This window comes from Neoarius graeffei, chromosome 7 (assembly GCF_027579695.1).
Source record: "Neoarius graeffei isolate fNeoGra1 chromosome 7, fNeoGra1.pri, whole genome shotgun sequence".
Lineage (NCBI taxonomy): Eukaryota > Metazoa > Chordata > Actinopteri > Siluriformes > Ariidae > Neoarius > Neoarius graeffei.
In genome coordinates, this window is record NC_083575.1 from 26,780,801 (window position 1) to 26,804,977 (window position 24,177).

The following is a 24,177-nucleotide window of genomic DNA, read 5'->3' on the forward strand; positions in this document are numbered from 1 at the left end:
AGGCTAGACAGTACACAGCCTAGGCTGGTCTAGACCAAAGACAGGTCATATATCTTTTTGTAAATATCACACCTGCTAATAAAGACTCTTCCTGCACTTAGATCCATCTACCACCGTATACCTGACAGAATACTTGCAAAGTCTCTGTTAAAACAGCGTCCTTATATGTGCATGCTAATTGCGCTCAAATCAGCATCAGGTGTTTCCCATAATGACTGGGTCCCAAGTGTGTGCACAACGTCCGCCAAAGGACCCCCGAATGTAAATGCACTTTTCAAGTCTTGGCGAAGGTTAGGTTATACCGAGCCTCTGTGTTGACAAGGCTTCTCTGAGCATTTGGGACATGGATTCGAGACAAATACATCTCAAGAGGCTTGACGAAGGTTCTCCCAAGCTTCAGGAAATATTCCCAAATCCATCTGTGAGTATTTGCTGGATAGTTTGCTGTCGAATACATCACCACCAAATTTCCATGCATGCATTAAAATTTTTCACAACAACATTTTTGGCCACTCACGAGGCAGAGACACACCAAAAAACGACTCGCGAAGGTCAGAGAACAATCGCCGTGTATTGCACAACTGGTGGCGATGCTACCAATTTTTCATCGCTAAGTATTCGCAAGCCCATCCTGAGCTGTAGTGTGACCAGGGCCTAAACTAAAGCAGTCAGAAACCAATCTTCATTGCTTCTACACATCCATACATTCTAAAAATGGTGAAGAATTGGCTTGTATGAATTTTTGTTGTGGTTAATGTGTTTTCATATTACTTAAAGTCACAGGATGATGTAGTCACATACAGTTTATGGGTTGTGGCTCATTCAGCTACAACTGCAACTGTCAACTTGTCAATTATCTGTCTTCTAGTTGGACCAAAAATAAACGTCAAGTCAAAGGGAGACCCAGATATACAGAAAAACAAGATTCGGGGTATGCACCTATTTCTCTACTATCACCACAGTATCTGCACATTTAAAAATGACAAAGAATCTGTTTTTAGGTCATATAAATGTCATGTATATTTGTATGTTTCTACTGTACACATTTTTTTAATGTCTTCACTAAAAAGCAATATAAGTCGATATGTAATTCATTATGTCTAGAGCATGGTACTAATTAAATCATTGTTGTTCGTGTTTACAAGTGATGTGCAAACAGGTTATTTAGATACATTTCATAATTATATGTATGAGCATTAACTTATATAACGACTGGATCCAAAGTCTACACATTAGTTTAACTTGCTCTTAGACTAATCAGCAGGTGAGTGAATGTGTGTTTTTTTTTTCCTGGACTTATAGCTCAGACATTTCTGGCAGTTAACATAATATGACGGTGTATTAGGCCAACCATAACCTAGCCAATTTCACTATTGTTATAAAATGGTTAGGATGTGAAACTCTGTAAGGTCAGACCAGTTATGAATTGCACCAAGCATATTCTGAATATTTCCTTTGAAATGTTATACATACTTATTTTACTGATTATTCCCTTGTGCTCAGTGCCTGCAGACGTGTTCTCTTTAAACTCGGGCTGGACTGGTTTCTACGAGTATCTTGGCAAGAGGCAGACTGCTACAATAACAGTCACTGCTTTCAACGTTACAACGAGCAGAGTCAATGTCACTCTTTTAGAACAAAGTGGGGTGCAGATCAAGCTTTCAGGTGAGCTTTTAAATCCTTGCTTAAAAATTTCAGTAAGGCCTTGAAAAGACCATTTAAAATGCAGGTAGTGCAAATAGCATGTTTCACTAAATATAAAAAGGTTAAAAACAAGTTTTAAAAAAGCCTTTCATTGAACACACGTTTGGTTTGAACCATGAAAAGCAAGCCGCAGTCATAATTTTCTTTTATTAATGTATAATTAAGGTGGGTGCTTTATTAGGAAAATAATGCACAACATGATGGTGTGATACTACATCATAACAGCACAAATATAAACCTATCATTTGAATAACAGTTGAAAGTGATGTTATTGAAAATTAATCAACAAATTCTGACCAATCAGATTCAAGAATTAAACAACAATGTGGTGTATTTTTAAAAATTATTCATGCCTGAGACATTTATTCTTTTTTTTTCCCCTAACATTTTGGTTAGGCATGTTTGTCAAAGTTGATATATAACATTTTTTTTTTGTCTTCTGCAGGGACGTATAAAAAAGAGGAAAATCATTTATTACTCAAAGTCTACCAGATACGAGGTCCAACAGAGCAGTACTTTAATAAATTCAAAAATGACAACTGGGCAATGGATGGTTATGTAAGTACCACAAAGTTACTCCACATTCTTATGGAAACTAGAGTTTTAGAGTTAACGGTGTACAAGGCTCGACATTAATGGTAGTCCGACTGTCTGGGACAACCAAATGTTTGGTCCAGAGAAGTCAAATTTGTATTTGCCTGTCCGACAGGACAAGTTAAATATTTCTTGAAAATCACAATTTTTATAGTAATTATTCAAGAGTTACATCAATAAAGTTCCAACAAAACCAGTTCAAGCGCCTAAATCTGGCCGTGTTATTGTTTACAAGATTCTGGGGAAGCCGAGTACAGCAGGTGCGTGTGTAAAAATAACCACGTCATAATATCTAATTATAGATTATTAGACTTTGAATTCACTGAAATTGGAGAAATGGAGATCAATTACCTCAATAAAATAAATATCTGTGTCATTCATTCATTGTATTTTTCTTTTGTATGGTTCCCATTAACCATCACCCTTCCTTCCTTCCTTCCTTGCTTCCTTCCTTCCCCTTTCCACGCCAAGTGGCGCATCGGGGGCAGCGCCGATCTCCGTTTCACAGCCCTCGGCCTCTCGCCTATTACATAGCTAGGGTTACAGAGGGGGGCTAGTCCTCTGGTAACCATGAGAGTTTGACTCCCCACTCGCATCTGTATTGCAGCGTGCCTTGCCAGATGGTAGTAGGTCCCATTTTTATGATGGTCTTTGGTATGACCTGACCGTGAATAGAACTCACGATCTCCCGATTGAGAGGCAGACACGCTACCACTAGGCGTTTGTTTTCATTTACAACGTCTCATCTCATCTCATCATCTCTAGCCGCTTTATCCTGTTCTACAGGGTCGCAGGCAAGCTGGAGCCTATCCCAGCTGACTACGGGCGAAAGGCGGGGTACACCCTGGACAAGTCGCCAGGTCATCACAGGGCTGACACATAGACACAGACAACCATTCACACTCACATTCACACCTACGGTCAATTTAGAGTCACCAGTTAACCTAACCTGCATGTCTTTGGACTGTGGGGGAAACCGGAGCACCCGGAGGAAACCCACGTGGACACGGGGAGAACATGCAAACTCCGCACAGAAAGGCCCTCGCCGGCCACGGGGCTCGAACCCAGACCTTCTTGCTGTGAGGCGACAGCGCTAACCACTACACCACCATGCTGCCCTCATTTACAACGCGATTCTGTCATATCATGTCCAACTTGTTTTCTTTCAGTTTCATTTCTTAAAATTAATTTATACTTCACATTTTACTGGATTAATCAAGATTTAACTTTATTTCCTCCAGAAGCTTTGAATTTGGGTGAGTCTAACTCTTAAAACTGCAGATCAGGTAATGGGTTCTAACAAGACACATACCATAATGGGGCATTGGATAGTTTCTGTTTATTGTTACAGGTAAAGTTTGAATTTTATTGAAAAATTATAAATCATTAAAGCATAATCATTACCATAACTATACCTGCTTTTTGATAAACATTGTTCACCACTTTCCTTTCATTGAACTAGTAAATACATAGTAATTAAATGGTTATGGTCAGGACAAGTGAAAAATCTCACTGCTTGTCCAACTGGACAAGTGGATTAAAAAGTTAATGTCGAGCCCTGTATATAACCGACATAACTAATAAATAAGATAAAGAAGAAGCAGCCTTTGTCACATATACAGTCACTTCCAAAAGTGTTGGAGCAGCAAAGCCAATTCTTTTGTTTTTACTATACACTGAAGACATCTAGTTTTTAGATCAATAGATGAATGAGATGAGAGATCAGAATTTCAGATTTCATTTCCTGATATTTGCATCGAGACGTGGTAAATCTCTCAGAATATTGCACCTTTGTTGGCAGACCACCCAATTTTGTGTGTGCAATAGTCAGGGGTGGGCAGTAATGAATTACATGTACTTGAGTACACTCTTTGAGTATCTGTACTTTACTTGAGTATTATTTTTTCTGGAAACGTATGACTTTAACTTCACTACATTTTGAAAGACAAATATTGTACTTTTCACTCCACTTCTATCAAGGTCCTTGTTACTATGAAGCAGCTTTGAAAGTGGAGTTTTTTTCTTTTTTTTTTCTAAAACGTGATTTTTTTTTTTTTTTGCAGGCGACATTGAGACAGCTTATCAGTAATCACTAGGGTCACATCCATAGACTGAATAAAATCAAGTTCACTTATTTCTTAGCAGCATTAATTTGAACTCAATCAGTTGATGGCAGAATGGAAGCACCCATGGCCATACCTAGAACCCATGTTTCAGTTTTCTGAAAGGATTAAAGATTCGTTTCATTTTAAATGTTTGCTTTGTTTGCCTAAAACGAACCACATCACGGCCTATAAAAACCCACCATTCAACCTGCAGAAGCATATTGAGGGATGTAAATGTTTTATTCCAAGAGAAAGCTTGCAATGAAGTTGTCTGTGCTTTTAGAGCTAGCGATAATGTTACAATAGCTCTGCAGTCTGGTTAGTCAAATGACTTTCTGTGGCAGGGGTGTCCAAACTGATCCATAAAGGGCCGTGTGGCTGCAGGTTTTCATTCCAGCCATGCAGCAGCACACCTGACTTGGCTCATTCAATCAACTGAACTGTCTTCACACAGTCAAATACTTGCAGCCACACCCACCCTTGATTAAAGGGTGGGTGTGTCAGTTGATTGAATAAGCCAAATTAGGTGTGCTGCTGCATGGCTGGAATGAAAACCTGCAGCCACACGGCCCTTTATGGATCAGTTTGGACACCCCTGGTCTATGGATTTATCCACCAAGTTGCCATTGTCTTGTTCATAGCTAACATTAACACATCGCTAGTTAACTTGGACACTATTAGTTAGCATGTAAAAACGGAGTTACGCTAACATGAATGACATTAACTTATCTGAAGTCCTTTCAGAAATGTTTTAGCATAATCTTGCCAAATAAACAGAAGGTAGAAATCTTTCTTTTCTAGTAACTTTAGCTACCCAATAGGATTTTGAGATTGAAAAGAGTTTGCTAGCATGTCAGGTGGAGTTTCACTGACTAGCTAGCTTAACGTTAAACCACCATGATGGCACAGCATGTGTTCATTTTGTAAAGCCAGTAGGTTGCATTAGGTTTTGTAAGCATTGTGGCAATAATACAACTAATGCACTGACAGAAAATGTACTTTTAATACTTAAGTATTTTTTTTTAAAAGCAAGTACTTCAGTACTTTAACTTAAGTAAAAATTTGACTGGACAACTTTCACTTGTATCAGAGTAACATTTGACCAGTGGGATCTGTACTTTGACTTAAGTAATGAAGTTGGGTACTGTGTCCACCTCTAGCAATAGTATTGGAATGGATGAAAGTAAATAACACAAAATGTATCCCTTGCTTCCAATAACTGCATAAAGCTGATGATCCACTGACATCACCAAACTGTTGTATTCTTTTTTTGTGAAGCTTTTCCAGGCTTGTACCACAGCTTCTTTCATTTGTTTGTTTTGTAGGATTTCTCTCTTCAGTCTCCTCTTCAGGAGCTGAAATGCATGTTCAATTGGGTTAAGGTCTGGTGATCAACTCGACCAGTCCAAAACCTCCCACTTGTTTCTCCCAGTTAGATTGGATGCATTTCTCTGTAAATTGGCAGATTTCTGAACTCATTCTTCTGATACTATCATGAGTTGAAGCAGCCAAGCAAGCCGAAGCCATGACACTACTGTACCTCCACCGTGCTTGACTGATGAGCTTGTATGTTTTGGATCATAAGCAGATGCTTTCTTTCTCCACACTTTTCCATCACTTTGATGGGTTAATCTTGCAGGGTTCCTACACTTTTTTTTCCATTTCAACATTCCATACTTTTTCCAAAGTCAAATTTCCAGACTTCACAGTACATTTTTCAGACCGTATTTGATGCCACAGACACAAATAACTAGATGTTTATGACTTAAATTATTTTAAAATCCAACTGTTCATATGTATGTTACATTGTGAGTATGTAAGTTTGTAATGTTACCAAATAATTGCCAGAAGCGAGCGAGTAATTGCTGATATTATTTTCTTTCATCGAACCAAAAGTTTCTAGTGGCTCTCTGTGACAAGGTCCTGGAGCACATACAAATCAATTAAAACCAAACCCAGACAAGTTCAATATACAGCATTTTGTTCAAGCTGCAATGCATTCTGTTTTTGGCATGTACATTTCAAAGACTCAGCTGATACCTTCTACCCATAACAGTAACAGGAGGGATGTTGATGTCTAACTCATCAAAAGAAATGGGAACAGAAGTCCACTGACTTTGCTTCACTGAATATTAGATGGAGTAAAACTATTTACTGTAAACACTGTTTAATACACTGTTCAACAAGTAACTATAGATAAAGTCAAATAATAATTAACAAACATTAACAATCAAACATTATTATTATTATTATTATTATTATTTTTTAGTTATGCATAGGTATGGTGTAGCCCAACGTGCTAACGTCAAATAGTTCACTGATGGCAGATGCCACAGAATCATCTCAGACATGTTGCCCGCATCTATTACCTTACTTAAATTTAACGACATCAAACTCACACTGGTTTGAATATCCATCCATCCATCCATCCATCCATCCATTGTCTGTAGCCGCTTACCCTGTCCGACAGGGTCGCAGGCAAGCTGGAGCCTATCCCAGCTATGGGCGAGGGGGGGTACACCTTGGACAAGTCGCCAGGTCATCGCAGGGCTAACACATATGGCCCTTTTCCACTACCCTTTTTCAGCTCGCTTCAGCTCACTTCAGCCTGACACGGCTCGCGTTTCGACTACCAAAAACCAGCACGACTCAGCTCACTTCAGCCCTGCTTAGCCCCTAAAACTCGCACCGTTTTGGAGTGGGGCTGAAGCGAGCCGAAGCGAGCCGAGTGAGGCTGGGGGCGTGAGCAGACACTCCCCTGTGCACTGATTGGTGAGGAGGAGTGTCCTCACATGCCCACACACGCCCCGCGAGCACGCTGGGATCTGTAAACACCGCAAACCCGGAAGAAGAAGAATTACGAATTACGAGAATTTCTGAAGCCTTATGCGCCTCGCCTCATCTATACGCTCTTGCCAGTATCTGTCCGCATTGTCGGTGACAACAAGCCACAGCACCAAGACCAGCAACACTAACGACTCCATGTCCTCCATGTTTATTGTTTACTATTCAGGTTGTGAGACTACCGCTTAAAAGCTCACTGATGTCACTGTTTGTGCTGCTTAACGACATCACCTGACGTCCACCCACTTTCGCTAACTCCACCCAATGTGTCCACCCACTTCCAGCCAGCACGGTTCAGCGCGGTTGTAGTCGAAATGCAACTCCAACAGCCCCGCTCAGCCCGACTCAGCACGGCACGGCTCAGCCCGACTCAGCCGCGTTTGTAGTGGAAAAGCGGCAATAGACACAGACAACCATTAACACCTATGGTCAATTTAGAGCCACCAATTAGCCTAACTTGCATGCCTTTGGACTGTGGGGGAAACCGGAGCACCCGGAGGAAACCCACACAGACACGGGGGGAACATGCAAACTCCACACAGAAAGGCCCTCCCCAGCTGCTGGGATCAAACCCAGGACCTTCTTGCTGTGAGGTGACAGTGCTAACCACTACACCACCATGCCGCCCTGGTTTGAACATTTTTGGCTTAGTTTTATATTTTAGAAAAGAAAGTAGGGGCAATAGTCTGGGAATAGAAATATTTTTCCATACACTATTTTCCTTTTTCCAGACCTGGAAATTACTAAAATCAAATTCCACACTTTTCCATACTGTGATCTTGGTTCCAGAGCTTGTATGTCTTTGCAAATTTCAATCTCGCCTTCCCATTCTTACTACTGATGAGTGGGTGGCTGATCTTGTGGTATGGCCTGTATTTCCACTCTGAGTCTTTTTCATGATGATACCTTCATCACCAACAACGTCCCCAGGGCAGGGATGTCACTGCCTCTTGTTTTTGGGTTTTTCTTCACAGCTCTCTCAGTGTTTGTCATCAGCAGCTGCTATAGAGATCTTGCATGTGATGTCACAGCCGATCCAGATTATAACAGATGCCATCTTGTCGGTCAAACGCCATATTTCCTACTTCTACTTCTGGTTCTACTTCTGCTTCTACTTCTACCTTTTCTTCTGGAAAACCCTACTATATACAATTCTACTGCGGCTACAAGCTCTCCCTACCTGTGCACGTTTTTTATGTTTTTTGTGTGTATTTTTGCGTGTTGTTCGTCTGTACCGGACTTCAATATCCACTACAACCGTATGGACTTACTGGACATTGGTTTCCAGCAGAAAATGACGGTTTGTAGCGATTTCCATCGCATGCACAACATTCCGGACGAGATAGCGAGACCAGCAGGGTCTCCGTGGATTGTTATCGGAAGCAAAGCGAAGGAGGCAGCGTCGGGAGAGGAAGCAAAAGCGAGGCTGCAGAGCCGGCCTGTTGACTAAGCTCAGAAAACAGCCACTCAAACCTCCACTGCCAAGCCTCTATTTCTCCAACGACAGATCCATGGTAAACAAGACGGACGATTTGGAATTACAGCTGGAATTACCTTATTCTATTCTATTCTATAATCGGCTGGTCAGTGCTATACTAGATACTACTGATATATCTAGTATCAGTACTAGTAATACTTAAGTGACTTACCCGTCCAATGAGGATTGTTATTTTCTTGTTTACAAGATGCCACATCTGAGTCGCTGACAAATCCTGAATTTCTGTAAAGATAACTGTCCAGAAATTTATAAGCACGCAGTGCTTCACCACTGAACAGTGAGGGAAAGTTAATGAGGTAATTATACACGTCTGGGTATTCCACCTCTGGCAGTTCAATATCCACTGACACGGTCGTGAAAACTACGTCCGGTAATCGATAAGGGTCACTAATCTGTAGGTCGTTTATTTTAGACACATGTTTAGTTATCTGTTCATTAGAAAAATGAGCCGTGTAGTCTGTCGGTTGAAATTTATCCATTTTGTACATGAGTGCAGCAGTATTCAGCTGTGTTTTTTACCGACAAGATGGCAGCTGTGTACTTTCCGGTCACGTGACTGCAAGATCTCTATTGGCTAACCAGTTCAATGTCTGGTTGTTAGTATAATGGTGGCTTCTTTCTTTTGCAGGACATTCTAAAGTGTTGGCTATACTAAATGTTGTGCAATGGCTCTGAATACTTTTCTCTCTTTTCTCCCATAGGCAGGTCTCCGGTCTTCATGTTTGGTTTATCCTTTTTAACAAAAAATGCATGGCTCAAACCACTGAGCTCTATATAAAATCTGGAGAGCTCATAGGCTCATCAGAGTGAAGCCATCTGGCTGCCATCTTACCACTCACATCATGTGTATTTGGCTTGTGTGTTAAACCATCGTATCTGATCAAATTTGCCCCAAGAAAAGTATCTCCTGACTTTTTTTTCCTTTCATTACCTCCTCTTATTTTCTCAACTTTACCCACATTCCTTGCATATCTTTATAGCGATCCCCTTCACTTTCATGTGGGTTTCACGTGAAGTCACATCCACCTCATTAGTTATTCAAAACTTTAGTTGGTGGTCTACCAAAGTTCAGTTGACAAAGCGTTTGTAAGGAGAAGGTGCATTGCTCGCATGAAAAATGCCTTACACTTGCATTGTTCTAGGTTGTTCGAATTTATCAAACCATGAAACTGATAAAAGTTTCTTCAGGGTTCCCCGTGAACTAATAAAAAAGGGTGAATGAACACAGGATTTCACAAAAAGACGTTGAGAAAGGTGGCTTTTGAACCTCTCAGTGAAATCGAAGGGAGCCGAGTCGAAGCATGCTCGAGTTTGCAGTGATCACTTGGTGAAAGGTTTGTATATCCCTCTCAGCTCTGTCCTTAGTGTTTTACAAGTACTTTTCTTGCTACGGTATGTGTCGTTATTTTACGGTACTTTTTTTAGTCACGAAGCGCTAAAGTTTGTTTACTCCTCACAAAGTCCATATGCATGAAGGTCACGACAAAATTCTTCCACAGCCATACAGTTACAATGCGCTGTGATCACTTCTCCGTCTTGTTTAACTAAGATCCAGGTCTTTAAAGGGGTTTTTGATGATCTTTGTGAATAATTTACCTGAGAGATAAGAGCCAACACAAGTGAGAATCAAGTGAACTGTTGTTTGTTTACACTTCAACTTGCAGCATTTCATTGTAAAGACGCAAATGAAAAGCTTAAAAAAAATACTTACACAGGCAAAAACAATACAGGATTCATTCGGCAGTGACTTGATACCGAGGTCCTTTACCCAGCCACATACAAAACAGTCATAAGCCTCCATACTCTTCCACGCTTTCATCTGTTTTGCGGTGTAGAAGGATGTCTGCAACACCAGATAGTTCGAGATGTCGGGGAACTTGACTGAAGGGTAGTTTTCAGGATCGTATGACAAATCGTTCTTTCCCAGACTGTAGGTCTATTCCATTGCACATAGCAATCTTCTGAATATATCTAAAGCGAGCAGTGGCTTCTAGATTACAACCATACTCTGATAACTTACCGCTAGTTGTTTGCACTACAGCAGCTGTTTAGACCACCAGCTATTTCACTTCTGATAAAACTGCTAAGGAAAATCATGTGACTGAAACCCAGCAATATTATTTTTCCTTTTCCAGATTAGTTCAGTTTTTCTTTTATACAATGTACCTTTCTCTTTCATATATTTCTTCTTCCTTTTTATTTTTTTATTTATTTATTATACCAAGGCAGCACGGTGGTGTAGTAATTAGCGCTGTCGCCTCACAGCAAGAAGGTCCGGGTTCGAGCCCCGTGGCCGGCGAGGGCCTTTCTGTGTGGAGTTTGCATGTTCTCCCCGTGTCCGCGTGGGTTTCCTCCGGGTGCTCCGGTTTCCCCCACAGTCCAAAGACATGCAGGTTAGGTTAACTGGTGACTCTAAATTGACCGTAGGTGTGAATGTGAGTGTGAATGGTTGTCTCTGTCAGCCCTGTGATGACCTGGCGACTTGTCCAGGGTGTACCCCGCCTTTCGCCCGTAGTCAGCTGGGATAGGCTCCAGCTTGCCTGCGACCCTGTAGAACAGGATAAAGCGGCTAGAGATAAGATGAGATGAGATAATTATACCAACACAAAAGTTGTACAATACTTCCTTTCTGTTTAGGACAGTTGTTGAAACAGGATTATTTTCTCATGTTATTTGCCATTTTCACTTCATTTTCACAGTCATGTTTTAACAGTATTTATTGGTCACATAAGTCATTGTAATTTTAGACACAAATGACCCAATTTTGATGCTTTTTCTTTTAAAGACCATGCAATGTTTAGCAAATGGGGTAATCTTTAATATGGTAAACAATGTGGGTAAACAATGTAAGGAATGTGGGTAAAGGTGAGAAAATAAGAGAAGGTAATGAAGGGGGGGGGGAGTCAGGAGATACTTTTCTTGGGACAAATTTGATCGGATGCAATAGTTTAACACATAAGCCAGATGGCTTCACTCGTCTCGACAGCAGGGAATAGGCTATGGCTCAAACCAAGAGTAGACATTTGTAGTCATTAATTGATTAAACAATCACTAACAGGGCACACCTGAGCAACAAGAAACTTGAGGTCACATGCTCCAGTAGTTTTGATCACTTGAGAAATGGCTGGGTTCAAACAAAAGGTGCTGCATGCTGATCTATTGTCTCATTCATCTTTTGACCTCAAATCAAAATGTATTCAGTGTATCACAAAAAAACAAAAGAATTGGCCTTGCTAATTCTTCCAGTGCTTTCGGATGTGTCTGCACAATCCACTCGCATGAAATTTACTTTGCTTTTACTTGGCTTCACTACACCAATCCCAGCTTGTTAAGAAGCTGGGGAAAGAGCCATGCTCAAGGGCCCATTAGTGGCAGCTTAGCCCCTGTACCCTGATCAGTAACCTAGAGCCTTTAAAGGGGAACTGAAGGCAAATTTTTTTTTATTATCAAAATTCTATTTATCTCATTTTATAAAATGTAGGAATGCATTTTTGATCGCTATTTTGTCACTGTTATAGCAAGTTATGAGTGTTTGAAATATGCTATGTAATATATCCATCCATATGTCAAAGCAATAGCCGTAAACAAGATTCGTTGAGACCTGTGCGAGACATCATAGGACGGAAGTAAAACGTACAGCGGAAATCAAAGTGACCAACATCTGGCAACGTTGTCAAAAGACGCGCGTGCCCTCTTTCGAATGCTGACGTAATCAAGCCGGAAGTTTTCCCTGTGTCCGAAATCGCTTTCTACTCACTATACAGGGCACTATATAGTGAGGACGCCATTTTGTAGTGCTGTCCAAAACCTTAGTGAGGATTATGTGGGAAATGCACCCAGTATAATATGTATTTATCACAAAAATACGTGCATGTATTTATTATTTTGAAAACCCACCAGCCGCCTGATCTGACACATTTTAATTGTGCGACAGTAATGACATAAATACCAGCGTGACGGACTCGTCCTTATCCTGTCGTCTTTTCAACTCTACTCCATGTTGGTTTGAAGTCATATGGAATAATCTACATCACTGATGAAGCTGGCAAATCTCGAAATTAATCTAAATTGGAATGACATGGCGCTCTGGCCACTGTGTAAGCAGTTTTCAAAATGGCGGCGCAGACACTTCACATTTGAAGTCTTGCACAAGTCTCATGAAGATCACGCGGATAAGCGACGCCTGCCGTGGACCATGCGAACTACATTCAACATGGCTAAAAAACGAAAAGGCCGATAAGTGTAATGTACTGTAATATGCCGATACGAGTCATGATATAAGGTTACTAAAACTGAAAACGTAATTGAATAACACGTTAATTAAGAAATAAAGCAAGTTTAAAAATGACTTCAGTTCCCCTTTAACCACTGAGTCAGTGTTGCAATGAATGTTACTCTTCTAGCCGATACTCACTCCTCTATGAGCTCGCATCAATAAAGGTGGTTTTATGTTATGTGTCTTGTTTTTCCCCTCTTTCTCTTCTGATCAAGGTGACAGCTGAGTCTGAAAAGAAAATGTTTGTTTACCAAGGTCACATACACAGCAAAGATTTTGGCAAGTTTCAGCTGACAAGACAAGGTAAAATGATCACCGGGGTGCAAATCAAAAGATTTATTCATATATTTACTTGTTTATGTGCTGCGAAAATTATCTTAAAGGAAAAGTCCAACAACTTTGGTCAACGTACGGGTCTGTTTTCACTGCGAAGTCACTCCTGCTCATAGTGCACCAGGACATTTAGCTTTTGTCCAGCTCTCTCACCACTGCTCAGACAGATAAAGTTCCACAGTTCGAGCTGTAATGCTAATACCACCATCCTTGTGTTTGAACATCTCAGGATTTGGACTGATATGAGCGGTGTCTATATAGCCAAGTTCAGCAGTTGTCATTCTCAAATGAAAGAAAAATGACACCCTTGAGCACAGTAAATGTGTTTCTGAAATATGACACAGTGGGTGATAATGGTGTTAAGTTGTTGGTTGGTGGTGGTGTACTGAGTTACTGCAGAGACTCAGCTCAGCTAGTTAGCAAGCTACAAAAACAAATGACAAGTATGATTGTGGTATTAGTGCAAAGCTTTGGAAGCTGATCTGTTTAAGCAGAGTAAACAGATGAGGAAACAAGGGTGCTGAACTAAAGGACTAGAGGATTCAAGTTCTGCTGCTCTCTCTTTAGGTAGTGAACACCACTGACACCAACAACACTGGCTAGTCGAATGGCATTGTGGGCAACATTAACCCAAGGAAAACAGACCAATATGTTGATTAACAGTAGCCACCAATTCAGATTTTGTCTCCAGCTATATGTTACAGTTGTTAGTGCTCACATTTCATTACACTTTCAGCTCTTGTCACTACAGATATGGACCCCTCCAATCCGTACTATGGCACGAACAGCAGTTCAGTAGCAGCTGCCATATTGGTCCCGTTCTTCGCTCTCATTCTGTCAGGGTTCGCCTTTTACCTCTACAAACACAGGTAGGAGCTGCTAAGACTTCCTCGCACAACTTTAGTCATGCATTCATGTCTGGAGAATTATATCTGCCAAAATGAAAAAAATATATATATATTACTTTTATTTCCTTTATTGTATCCATTTCTATACTTTCTTGTCTTTAAGCAATATTGGGAATGTCAATCAAGTATGTCCTGCTGTCTCCTTATTACCATTAATTGATCAATATCAGACTTGATAGATCAATTGTGCATGCCTGGCTCCTACATTAGTTGTTTGGAATGTGCAGCACACCAGCACCAGACAGCCAGAGGCCTGAGACAAACTAGCTCAGCTGCTGAAAATCCTAGTTCCAATTATTTAGTATTTCACATAAAGGTTGCAGCCATCACTTTGTTCCAGTTTACAGCACTGATAGAGATTGATCTTGTAGGGGTTAGCAATTTGAAGATCTGTCACCACACTACACAATTCCCATCATGCCACTGTTAAAAAAAAAAAATTCTCTTGCTTGTTTAAGTATCCAAACAAGCCTGAAAAATAAACTGGTTCAAACAGGGATGAAAACCAGGTCTAGAGTAGGCTTTTTATTTTCTTCTCACATGGACAGGGCAAAGACTGACATAAGAAAAACAATTCTGGGAAATGCTGAGCTCACACACACTACACCGGCACATTGTACAAAAATAAGTCGATGATAACTGGCATGAAATTATGTGGATGTTCCTGTCACTATCACCATCTCCACCAGCAATCAGGATGATCAGTCTCATCACAGCCAATGCAGCAAGCGAAAAATTCTGGTCTCACCACCACTTCACTCTGAAACCCTCTCCTAATCTGACCTTTAGTCATGTGCCTGTATGCAAACAACTCGCCCCCTCATTGCCATACGGACAAAGAAATACAGAAATAAATACACACGCACACAGATTTAAAAAAAAAGTAACCATTAATACATCTGTTATAAACATGCCTACTCACATCACAGCAATGACACAGAGGGCTCTGTAGTGAGATTTCTTGGTTTGAAGACTGGGGAAACCATCTCCAGCTTGCTACAATGGTTATGGTGGATACAGTGCCTTGCAAAAGTATTCATCCCCCTTGGTGTTTGTCCTGTTTTGTTGCATTACAAGCTGGAATTAAAATGGATTTTTGGAAGGTTAGCACCATTTGATTTAAACAACATGCCTGCCACTTTAAAGGTGCACATTGTTGTTTTGTTGTGACACAAACAATAAGTAAGATGAAAAAAACAGAAATGTGGAGTGTGCATAAGTATTCACACCCCTTTATGGAGCCATCTCATGGGCGGCACGGTGGTGTAGTGGTTAGCACGATCGCCTCACAGCAAGAAGGTTCCGGGTTCGTACCCAGCGGCCGTCGAGGGCCTTTCTGTGTGGAGTTTGCATGTTCTCCCCGTGTCTGCGTGGGTTTCCTCTGGGTGCTCCGGTTTCCCCCACAATCCAAAGACATGCAGTTAGGTTGACGTGGGGCGGCCTTGGGCTGAGTTGCCCTTGAACCAGGTACCGAACCCCTGACTGCTCCCCGGGCGCTCTGGGCTGCCCACTGCTCTGGGTGTGTGTGCGCGTGTGTTCACTGCTTCAGATGGGTTAAATGCAGAGGATGAATTTCACTGTGCTTGAAGTGTGCATGTGACGAATAATAAAGGTTTCTTCTTTTGCTACAATTACACATACGTTTCCCATGATGGCCAAAATGTTCAATTTTTGTCTCATTTGACCAGAGAATCATCTTCCATGTGTTTGGGAAGTCTGCCACATGCTGTTGGGCAAACTCCAAAGTTTTTTTTTTTTAAGTAATTACTTTTTCTCTGGCCCCCCTTCCATAAAGCCCCACTCTGCGGAATGTACAGCTTAAAGTGGTCCTTTGGACAGATACTCCCATCTCTACTATGGATCTTTGCAGCTCCCTCAGCATTATCGTTGGTGTCTTTGTTGCATCTCTGATTAATGCCCTCCTTGCCCAGTCTGTGAGTTTTGGTGGGTGGCCTTCTCTTGTCAGGTTTGTAGTGGTGCCATATTCTTTCCATTTTGCTATAATGGATTTAATGGTGCTCCGTGGGATATTCAAAGTTTGGGATATTTTTTGTAACCCAACCCTGATCTACTAGTATACTTCTCCACAACTCTGTCTCTGACCTGTTTGGAGGCTCCTTGGTTTTCATGTTGCTTGCTTAGTAGTGTTGCAGAGTCAGGGTCCTTCCAGAACAGGCTGATTTTATACAGACATCATGTGACCGATCATGTGACACTTTGATTGCACACAGGTGGATCTTAATCAACTAATTATGTGACTTATGAAGTGAATTGGTTGGAGCAGCTCTTATTTAGGGGTTTCATACGAAAGGGGGTGAATACTTCAGATTTCTGTTTTTTCATCTTAATTATTGTTTGTCACAATAAAAAAAAACAATGTGCACATTTAAAGTTGTATGTTGTGTAAATCAAATGGTGCTAAGCTTCCAAAAATCCATTTTAGTTCCAACTTGTAATGCAACAAAACAGGACAAACACCAAGGGGGATGAATACTTTTGTAAGGCACTGTATTTGGGTTGGAAAAGCCTGTGAGAAAGTGTTCACTAGATAATGGTAACTATGTTCAGGAAGGCCAGATATCTAGCTGACTACTGTGAGAGAGAAATCATGTTGCTCTGTAAAAAAAATATTGTGATGGAGTAAAGGGAGGACTGAACAGGTGAAGATAGTTTTGAGTAACACTGACATCCAACCATACATGATCAAGCCAGAATATCCTGCACGAAGAACTGCAGCGGGCAACTGTTGATCTTTCAAAATTACAAGAGAAGAACAAGAAGCCTTTTATTAATCACACGTACACTCAAGCACAGACTTGAGCACAGTGAAATGCGTCTTCTGCATTAAACTCATCTGAAGCAATGAACATACACAGGCACACACAAGTGAGCAATGAGCGCAAACACGCATACCCAGAGCAGTGGGCAGCTATGCTACAGTGCCTGGCGAGCAGTTAGGGGTTAGGTGCCTTGCTCAAGGGCATCAAGGGCTCTTCAGCCCAACCTTCAGGCCATGGGTGCCTCATGTTAACCTAACCACATGTCTCTGAACTGTGGGGAGGACACCCATGCAGACAAGCAGACATGGGAGAACATGCAAACTCCACACAGAAAGGCCCCTGCCGGCCACTGGGCTCAAACCCACAACCTTCTATGAGGCGACAGTGCTAACCACTACATCGCCATGCTCCCAGAGCTAAATGAATTTAGTGACCTTACTAACTGTCTTACTGGTACTTCCACGGGTGGAGACAAGCATTTGCTAGTGGAGATTAACTAGATGTCCTACCTCAGTTAGGCGCCTGTTGTCAAGTTGACTGGGCTTGGAACTGTCCTCTGGTCTCCATTTTGTACTAAATACAGATGGAATTCTTGACCATCAGACTTTCTGGCTGCACAATCGTAAATATCCAAAAACTTTTCATGAGTGCAGAGAGACCCCTTTACTGTTTGTAAACCAAAAGCCATAGCCTAATAGTTAGAGAAGCAGCTTTGGGACCAAAAAGTCACCAGTTCAACTCCCTGGACAAGCAGGAATGGCTGAAGTGCCCTTGAGCAAAGCACCTAACCCTCAACTGCTCCCCAGGCTGCTCTGGGTTTGTTGTACGTTGCTCTGGATAAAAGCGTCTGCTAAATGCCTATAATGTAATGTAATGTAAAAGAGACGCATGCACAACCTGGTTGCAAAAAGACAACTAGCCTAGCAATCTAGTGTTACTCGATTCCTGGTTAAACCAACACTTTCAAATGGTATAACTCAAGAAGATCCATATTGCTTGTTATTGTAGTTTTGCTACACCGTGGGTGTCAAATAATGAATTCTGTTAAAATGCTGTCACAAAGCAATACAATACCAAGATGCTGGAATGTGCCTTTAAATTAATTTGGTCTTAACTGACTAATTAGAATGCATTACTCAGATCAGGAACAGTCACTAAAAAAATAATAATTCCAGAACAATAAATTCTGACTCTTCAAACCTTTCTATCTGAAATAAACGTTTCAGATAGAACTGTGCATTAGAGGAAACAGCAAAGCAAAACCCCCAAAGAGTAGCAAGGACCTCCTGGGACATTTAGCTGACACAGGTGTACAATTCTACTGTGCAAGACTGCTTGCACAAACACAATCTGCAGGGAAGAGTCATCAGAAGGAAACCTTCTCTATGACCTTACAAAAGCAAATGATTGATGCATGCAAAACAGTATCTCGATAAGCCAGGGGGCGTTTTGAAAACAAGTGCTGTAACATCTCACACTATAGGCATTTAGCAGACACTCTTATCCAGAGCAATGTATGATATATCTAGTGCAGCTTGGGGTTAGGTACCTTGCTCAAGGGCACTTCAGCCATTCCTGCTGGTCCAAGGAATCAAACCAGTGACCTTTTGGGCCCAAAGCTGCTTCTCTAACCATTAGGCAGTGGCTTCCCTGTAGACTGATGAAGTAAAATGGAAACAGTCACCAAAGAAAAAAGGAACTGGGTTTGTGCGACAGCCAGTGGCACAGTGAAACAGGTGGAACAGGCTGATGGAAGAATGGGTTAAAGTACATATCTGCAAACAAGACACAGTCAAGAAATTGAAACTGAAAAGAGACTGGCTTCTACAACAACAGGACAATGATCCAAAACATACTTCAAAATCCACCATCAAATACTTCAAGAAATGCAAGATGAAGCTTTTGGAATGTTCAGGTCCTTGACTTGAACATTGATTAAATCTGTCGGCAGATCTTAAACATGTGTTTTGTGAGGAAGAGTGGGTGAAAATTAAACAAACAACAATAGAAAGACTCCTAGATGGATATAAAAAGAATTTACAAGCTGTGATATCTGCCAAAGGAGATGTGCCCAAACATTTGAACATGCCACAGTTACTATTTTTTTTTTTTAAGTTGAAATATAAAGCAACTGTGCATTTTTGTTGTTGTTGTTGTGGTGGTGGTTTTGTTTTACTGAAATAAAGAATGTGTATGTGATATATTTTTCATTTTGGCAAAATCAGTTCCCCAAATTTATGACATGTCTGTCCATGTTGGATGTTGATCTGCATTGTTTCGCTACACTTTATGGGAAACTCCTGTGCCTGCCCAGAGATTGTGGCTGATTATCAGCATGATTGATTCACTAAATTACGATAATGTTACCAAAGAACCGTGGTGTTCTTTGTAAAATCATTCTCAAGTGGAGGAAGAAAAAAAGTGCATTGGAGTTTTCCTACATTTACCAAAGCGAGCGACAGATGAAATGTGACATACAGTTAAAATTAATGGGTGAAAGTTACCCAATATTAAAATAAATAAAAAAAATTGGCAGGGCACTATCACAAGAGACAGATGTGAATGAGAGACCCAAAGACGTAATCAGGGCCAGCTCCAGGTAAGAACAGCAAAGCTAAAATCACTAGGCCACAATCCCTCAGCTGTCACAATGTCCTCATCTTCCTTTTCTTTTCATTCATTTCGTCAGAAACAACATGGGGTGGTTTGTGTGTGTGTGTGTGTGTGTGTGTGTGTGTGTGTGTGTGTGTTTTGAGGGGAAGGGGATGAAAGCGCCATGCAATCTCACTGCCTAAAAGCCATTTCGTTCCCCCCCACACACACATTTTGTGCAAATGTGCCACTGAGGCGTTTTGCCTAAACAGTTTGCGTTCTTTGAAGTGTGAAACACCCCATGTGCTCCGAGCAGGGCTGACAGAGTAGAGGAGGGAGGGACGATGTGAAATTTGGCTCAAGATGCAGGTCATTTATTTAGATTATCGTACAAATTGTGCACAACCATAAATCATGGCAATGATGGGCAGCCAGGGAACGGGCTATCAGTTACAGCTTTCCAACTTCTATGGATTGGCGAAGCAGTGACCTTTTGCAAGAACAGGATTATTTTAGACCATAATTATGGGTTCGGAGCAAAAGTTTCTGTACGTCATTCCTTATTGTGAGAAGTATTATTAATTATATTATTCCTTGATTTTTTTAAGCTTCTGGCCACAGCAATGGCCCTGCTTTTGCTGTATATAATGCATAATAACTTTAGCCAGTGGACCTAAAAACCTCACTCTTACTTTCATACTCTGAGACCAGCAGTAGTTTAAAAAGAGAATTGGTGTGATGAAAAACACTCACCCATGCTAATGGTCTTCTGCTCAACACCGGGCTTTGCGGTGGGAATTCACAAGGCTCTGCGCTCCCAGGCATCTTTAACATTTAACCTTACCTCATTGTAGTGGAAAAGCACAGCTGAGCAACGATACACGTTAAATAGCTCTGCCTAAATTATAATCGCGGCAATCTTGATGTGTGTGCTGATGTGGAAAAAAAGCTGTTGAGAATTTATATTTCTATGTCTTTACCCAACGTTTATTATTTTTTCTTGACTAGCATACATCTGTCTCATTGTATCATATCTGCATCATTTTATTCGCCTTTTTGTTGCTTGATCTAACATTTCTAATGTCTATACTTTTTAACTCTATAACAAACAGGGGTGGAAAAAGTACTGAGAAATTATACGTGTAGATAATGTGAAAATCTTAATTAAAAGTGGCAGTATCTTACCAATCTACTCCAGTGAAATCTATGCAAGTGTATTAAAAAAGCAGAGTAAATATTAATGTCATGTTTTGTCATGTTTTAATGGGAAAAGTAACTTCTCTGAAAGTATTAGATGGTTTTCTAAAAGCAACTACACCATTTTGCCTGAAAACATAATTTCCTTTTTTGGTTTGTTGATCATATGGATGACTAACACTACTTTCACCTTGCCAATGAATTAATTAGGAATAAAATATAATGTAAATAAATATTTATCATTAGCCAGGATCTGACTTGCTGCCTAACCAATTTATGTTAGCTACTGGAATTGTTGTTAGTCTAACCTACCATTAGCAAAGAAACCAAGCTTAGTTAACTAGTTAAAGCTGCTGACTGCAAAGTCGAATTCTGGGCAAACATGTTCTATTTCTATTGCTGTTGGAGTTTCGAGATGTTTCGCATTGATCTGAGTTGAAATTGAGATGTTGCGCTGCTGCACACGCCATGTATTCTATGTGTAAATGTTTTGCCGAGATAAAATGTGTCCCGCATTTTACAGTTCCGGAGATTGCCAAAGCAAGTGAGCAACAATATCACGTGACCACCATAGGGCATTTGACCTATTTTTAACCAAAACAAGTCGGCATGGGCAAACATGGCGGACTCCACTCTCCCGCCAGCTCAAGGCCAGCAGAAACGAAAAGGAAAATATGAAAGCAAATCAGCTAGAAAGCACACCAGAAAAGTGATGGAAACCAAAAGGTTGTCATGAAGGAACAGATTGAGCGCTGGAATTGACCGAAGGAAGAAACAGGCACGAAATCTGACGAAGAATTTACAGTGCTTGTCTTAGATTGGTGATTCTGAGTATGGAGCGAAACACCTAATGTTTTGATCTTACAAAGAAAGAAACAATAACACAAAAGCAGTAACAGAGAAAAGATATATTCGTCTTTTGTTTCATGGATCTATTCACGAATGTCAACCACAAATTGCCTTCATGCGACTCAAAACTCTCTGAGGTCGATGCAGAGTCACAATGTTTTCCACACGTTGCCATCTTGGTCTGATGCAGTTCCATAGTTATGTTAATTAGTTTAAATTCCTCACGTTCGGCTGTTTCTGTAGGGCCGTACTGTTTACCTCAAGAGGTAGGAAAATGCTCTCAAAATGGAGGAAAGCAATCCTCAGCACATCAAAATGATCACGTTTCATCCACATGATCTTGTTCTTGCGGGATATAGGAAAATGCCATGCACAATAAAAAAATAAAATAAAATTTCAGATGACTTTGCAGTGAGTACCTTTAATATGTTAGCAAATATTAACACAACATACTTTTTCAAATTGTACGGAGTCCATGCCTTCTAGGGTGGCAAAGGATTCTTTGCTTATTTCAGCACATTGAAACATTTTACTGATGTCCAACCAAGGGTGGTCCCCCTCATGTTCCACTGGGCTACAAGGTGGATTACCCATGTTCAGATGCACAAGGATAGCATTAAAACTAACTACATTGTATAGCATGAGACAGTCACAGCAGAATACTAATAGGCATGACTCATGCTCATTTATTTCTACATTGATGAAATAACCAGATGCTAAACTGAGCCCATTCTTTGATGTATACAGCCTACATTACTGTGCAGAATTCAGAGACCAAACATTTGTTTTCAAATCAAATGGCCATTTAGTGCTTATTGTTAATTATTTGGTGGCAAACATTAATTATATAGTGTACAGGACATTAATTTCATTAATTCCATGCAGTGCTTTTAATTCCATACAGTGCCATGGTCAAGAAAAACAAGCAGGGAAACACAGCCCTGATCAGATGCCAACAGTAGGTCATTTACTACTTTAACCAGTGCTGTCTCTGTGCTATGATAAGGTCTACATCCTGACTGATACATTTCATGGATACATTTCACTGTCTTGACTTATTGTTTGCCAATAAATAATTAACAATAACCACCATTTGGTTGGAAACAAAAGGGTTGTCTCTGACTTTTGCACAGAACTGTACTTGAGAAAAGAGATCCAACAAGAACTCTGCAGTTATAATAATGTGAGGAAAAGGGATTTTGTTTTCTTCAAAATGTAATTAAGAGTACAAGTATTCAATTTTATACAGTATAAATACACCAAAAATAATCTTCAGGCATAGCAAAAAAGTACAATTACTCAAGCATTTTCCACCCCTAACAGTGCACATAAGTGTACTCAGAAATGTCCTGCTGTTTTTTTTCTTGTGACTGTCCCACTTACATGGCATAACTTATTTGTGGTAACAGGATTGATTTCTTTCCCCCCCTTTGGCAGGACAAGACCAAAAGTCCAATACAATGGCTACGCAGGGCACGAGAATACAAATGGACAGGCATCATTTGAGAACCCAATGTACGACACAAACATGAAGCCGACTGAGGCCAAAGCAGTGAGGTTCGACACGACGCTCAACACAGTGTGCACAGTAGTATAGCCCTCATTAGCAGCTCCATAAACTGGGAACCACATGCCAATTTCTTCATATTTTAATGACTTGGCAGGGATGGGAACTCCTCGCTGTGAACTTGTTCTGAACAATTTCAAGCAGTGACTGCTTTTTTCGAGACCACAAAAGGGAAAGAAAAAAAACAACAACAACAATACAATGGACATTCTCAAAGAAACAAAAAAAAAACTTTTTTCTGGGAAACAATGATTGCGTGCTGTCTCTGACATTTGACAAGTTTCTCAGTGCAGTGAATAGCACCACTAACAGCACACATAGGGTGAAAGGGTTTTTTTTTTTAAGTCCTCCCTTTTTTCATGTCTTTCTTCCCCCCACCAATCAAATGAGCTCTTTGGGAAGATGTTGAAGTGTCTTAAAAGCCACAGAATTTCTTGCAAAGTGTATTTTCTTCAGTGAAGACAAAAGACAAGTGTAACAGACACTGGACTAGTGTGGCTGACTTTACAACACTGGACATCTCCAAGAAAGACAAGACGTAAAGCTACTGCACGCAACAGAAAACTAATCTCCTGGTTGTGGATGGAACTGTCAACTGCCGTGTGGATAAAGAAAAAAAGGGGGTAAAACTAATCGCACAAATTTTGCACTAGTATGAGAAGGACATGAAATGGGTTTATGGAATCAACATTAAAAAAGGAAAAAAAAAACAGGGTTACTGACAATATGTATATAAACATTGTAATTCCATATCCATAAAGAGCATGATGTCATGCTATGTCTATCAAGAGAGAGCTTGATTCTATTTTCTAAATTAGATCTGCAAATAAAGTTATGTTTATGTTTACATAAACCTATCAGAAAGATTATAATGACACTTTGGGCTTGGGAATGATTTTCTGAAAGCTTCATCTCTCATTCCATTTTTTT

General features: G+C 40.5%; 1 protein-coding gene across 1 annotated transcript in view; it reads left to right on the forward strand.

The window, feature by feature from the left end:
• Positions 1-23,277, forward strand: part of csmd1a (CUB and Sushi multiple domains 1a) — an 800,422-nt gene extending 777,145 nt beyond the window's left edge. The window contains exons 64-70 of the mRNA XM_060924925.1: positions 869-931; positions 1,504-1,665; positions 2,150-2,262; positions 13,237-13,324; positions 14,091-14,223; positions 19,579-19,641; positions 23,118-23,277. Coding sequence (XP_060780908.1) covers positions 869-931; positions 1,504-1,665; positions 2,150-2,262; positions 13,237-13,324; positions 14,091-14,223; positions 19,579-19,641; positions 23,118-23,277 — 782 coding nt within the window. The remainder of the gene's footprint in view (positions 1-868; positions 932-1,503; positions 1,666-2,149; positions 2,263-13,236; positions 13,325-14,090; positions 14,224-19,578; positions 19,642-23,117) is intronic.
• The last annotated feature ends 900 nt before the right edge of the window (positions 23,278-24,177 follow it).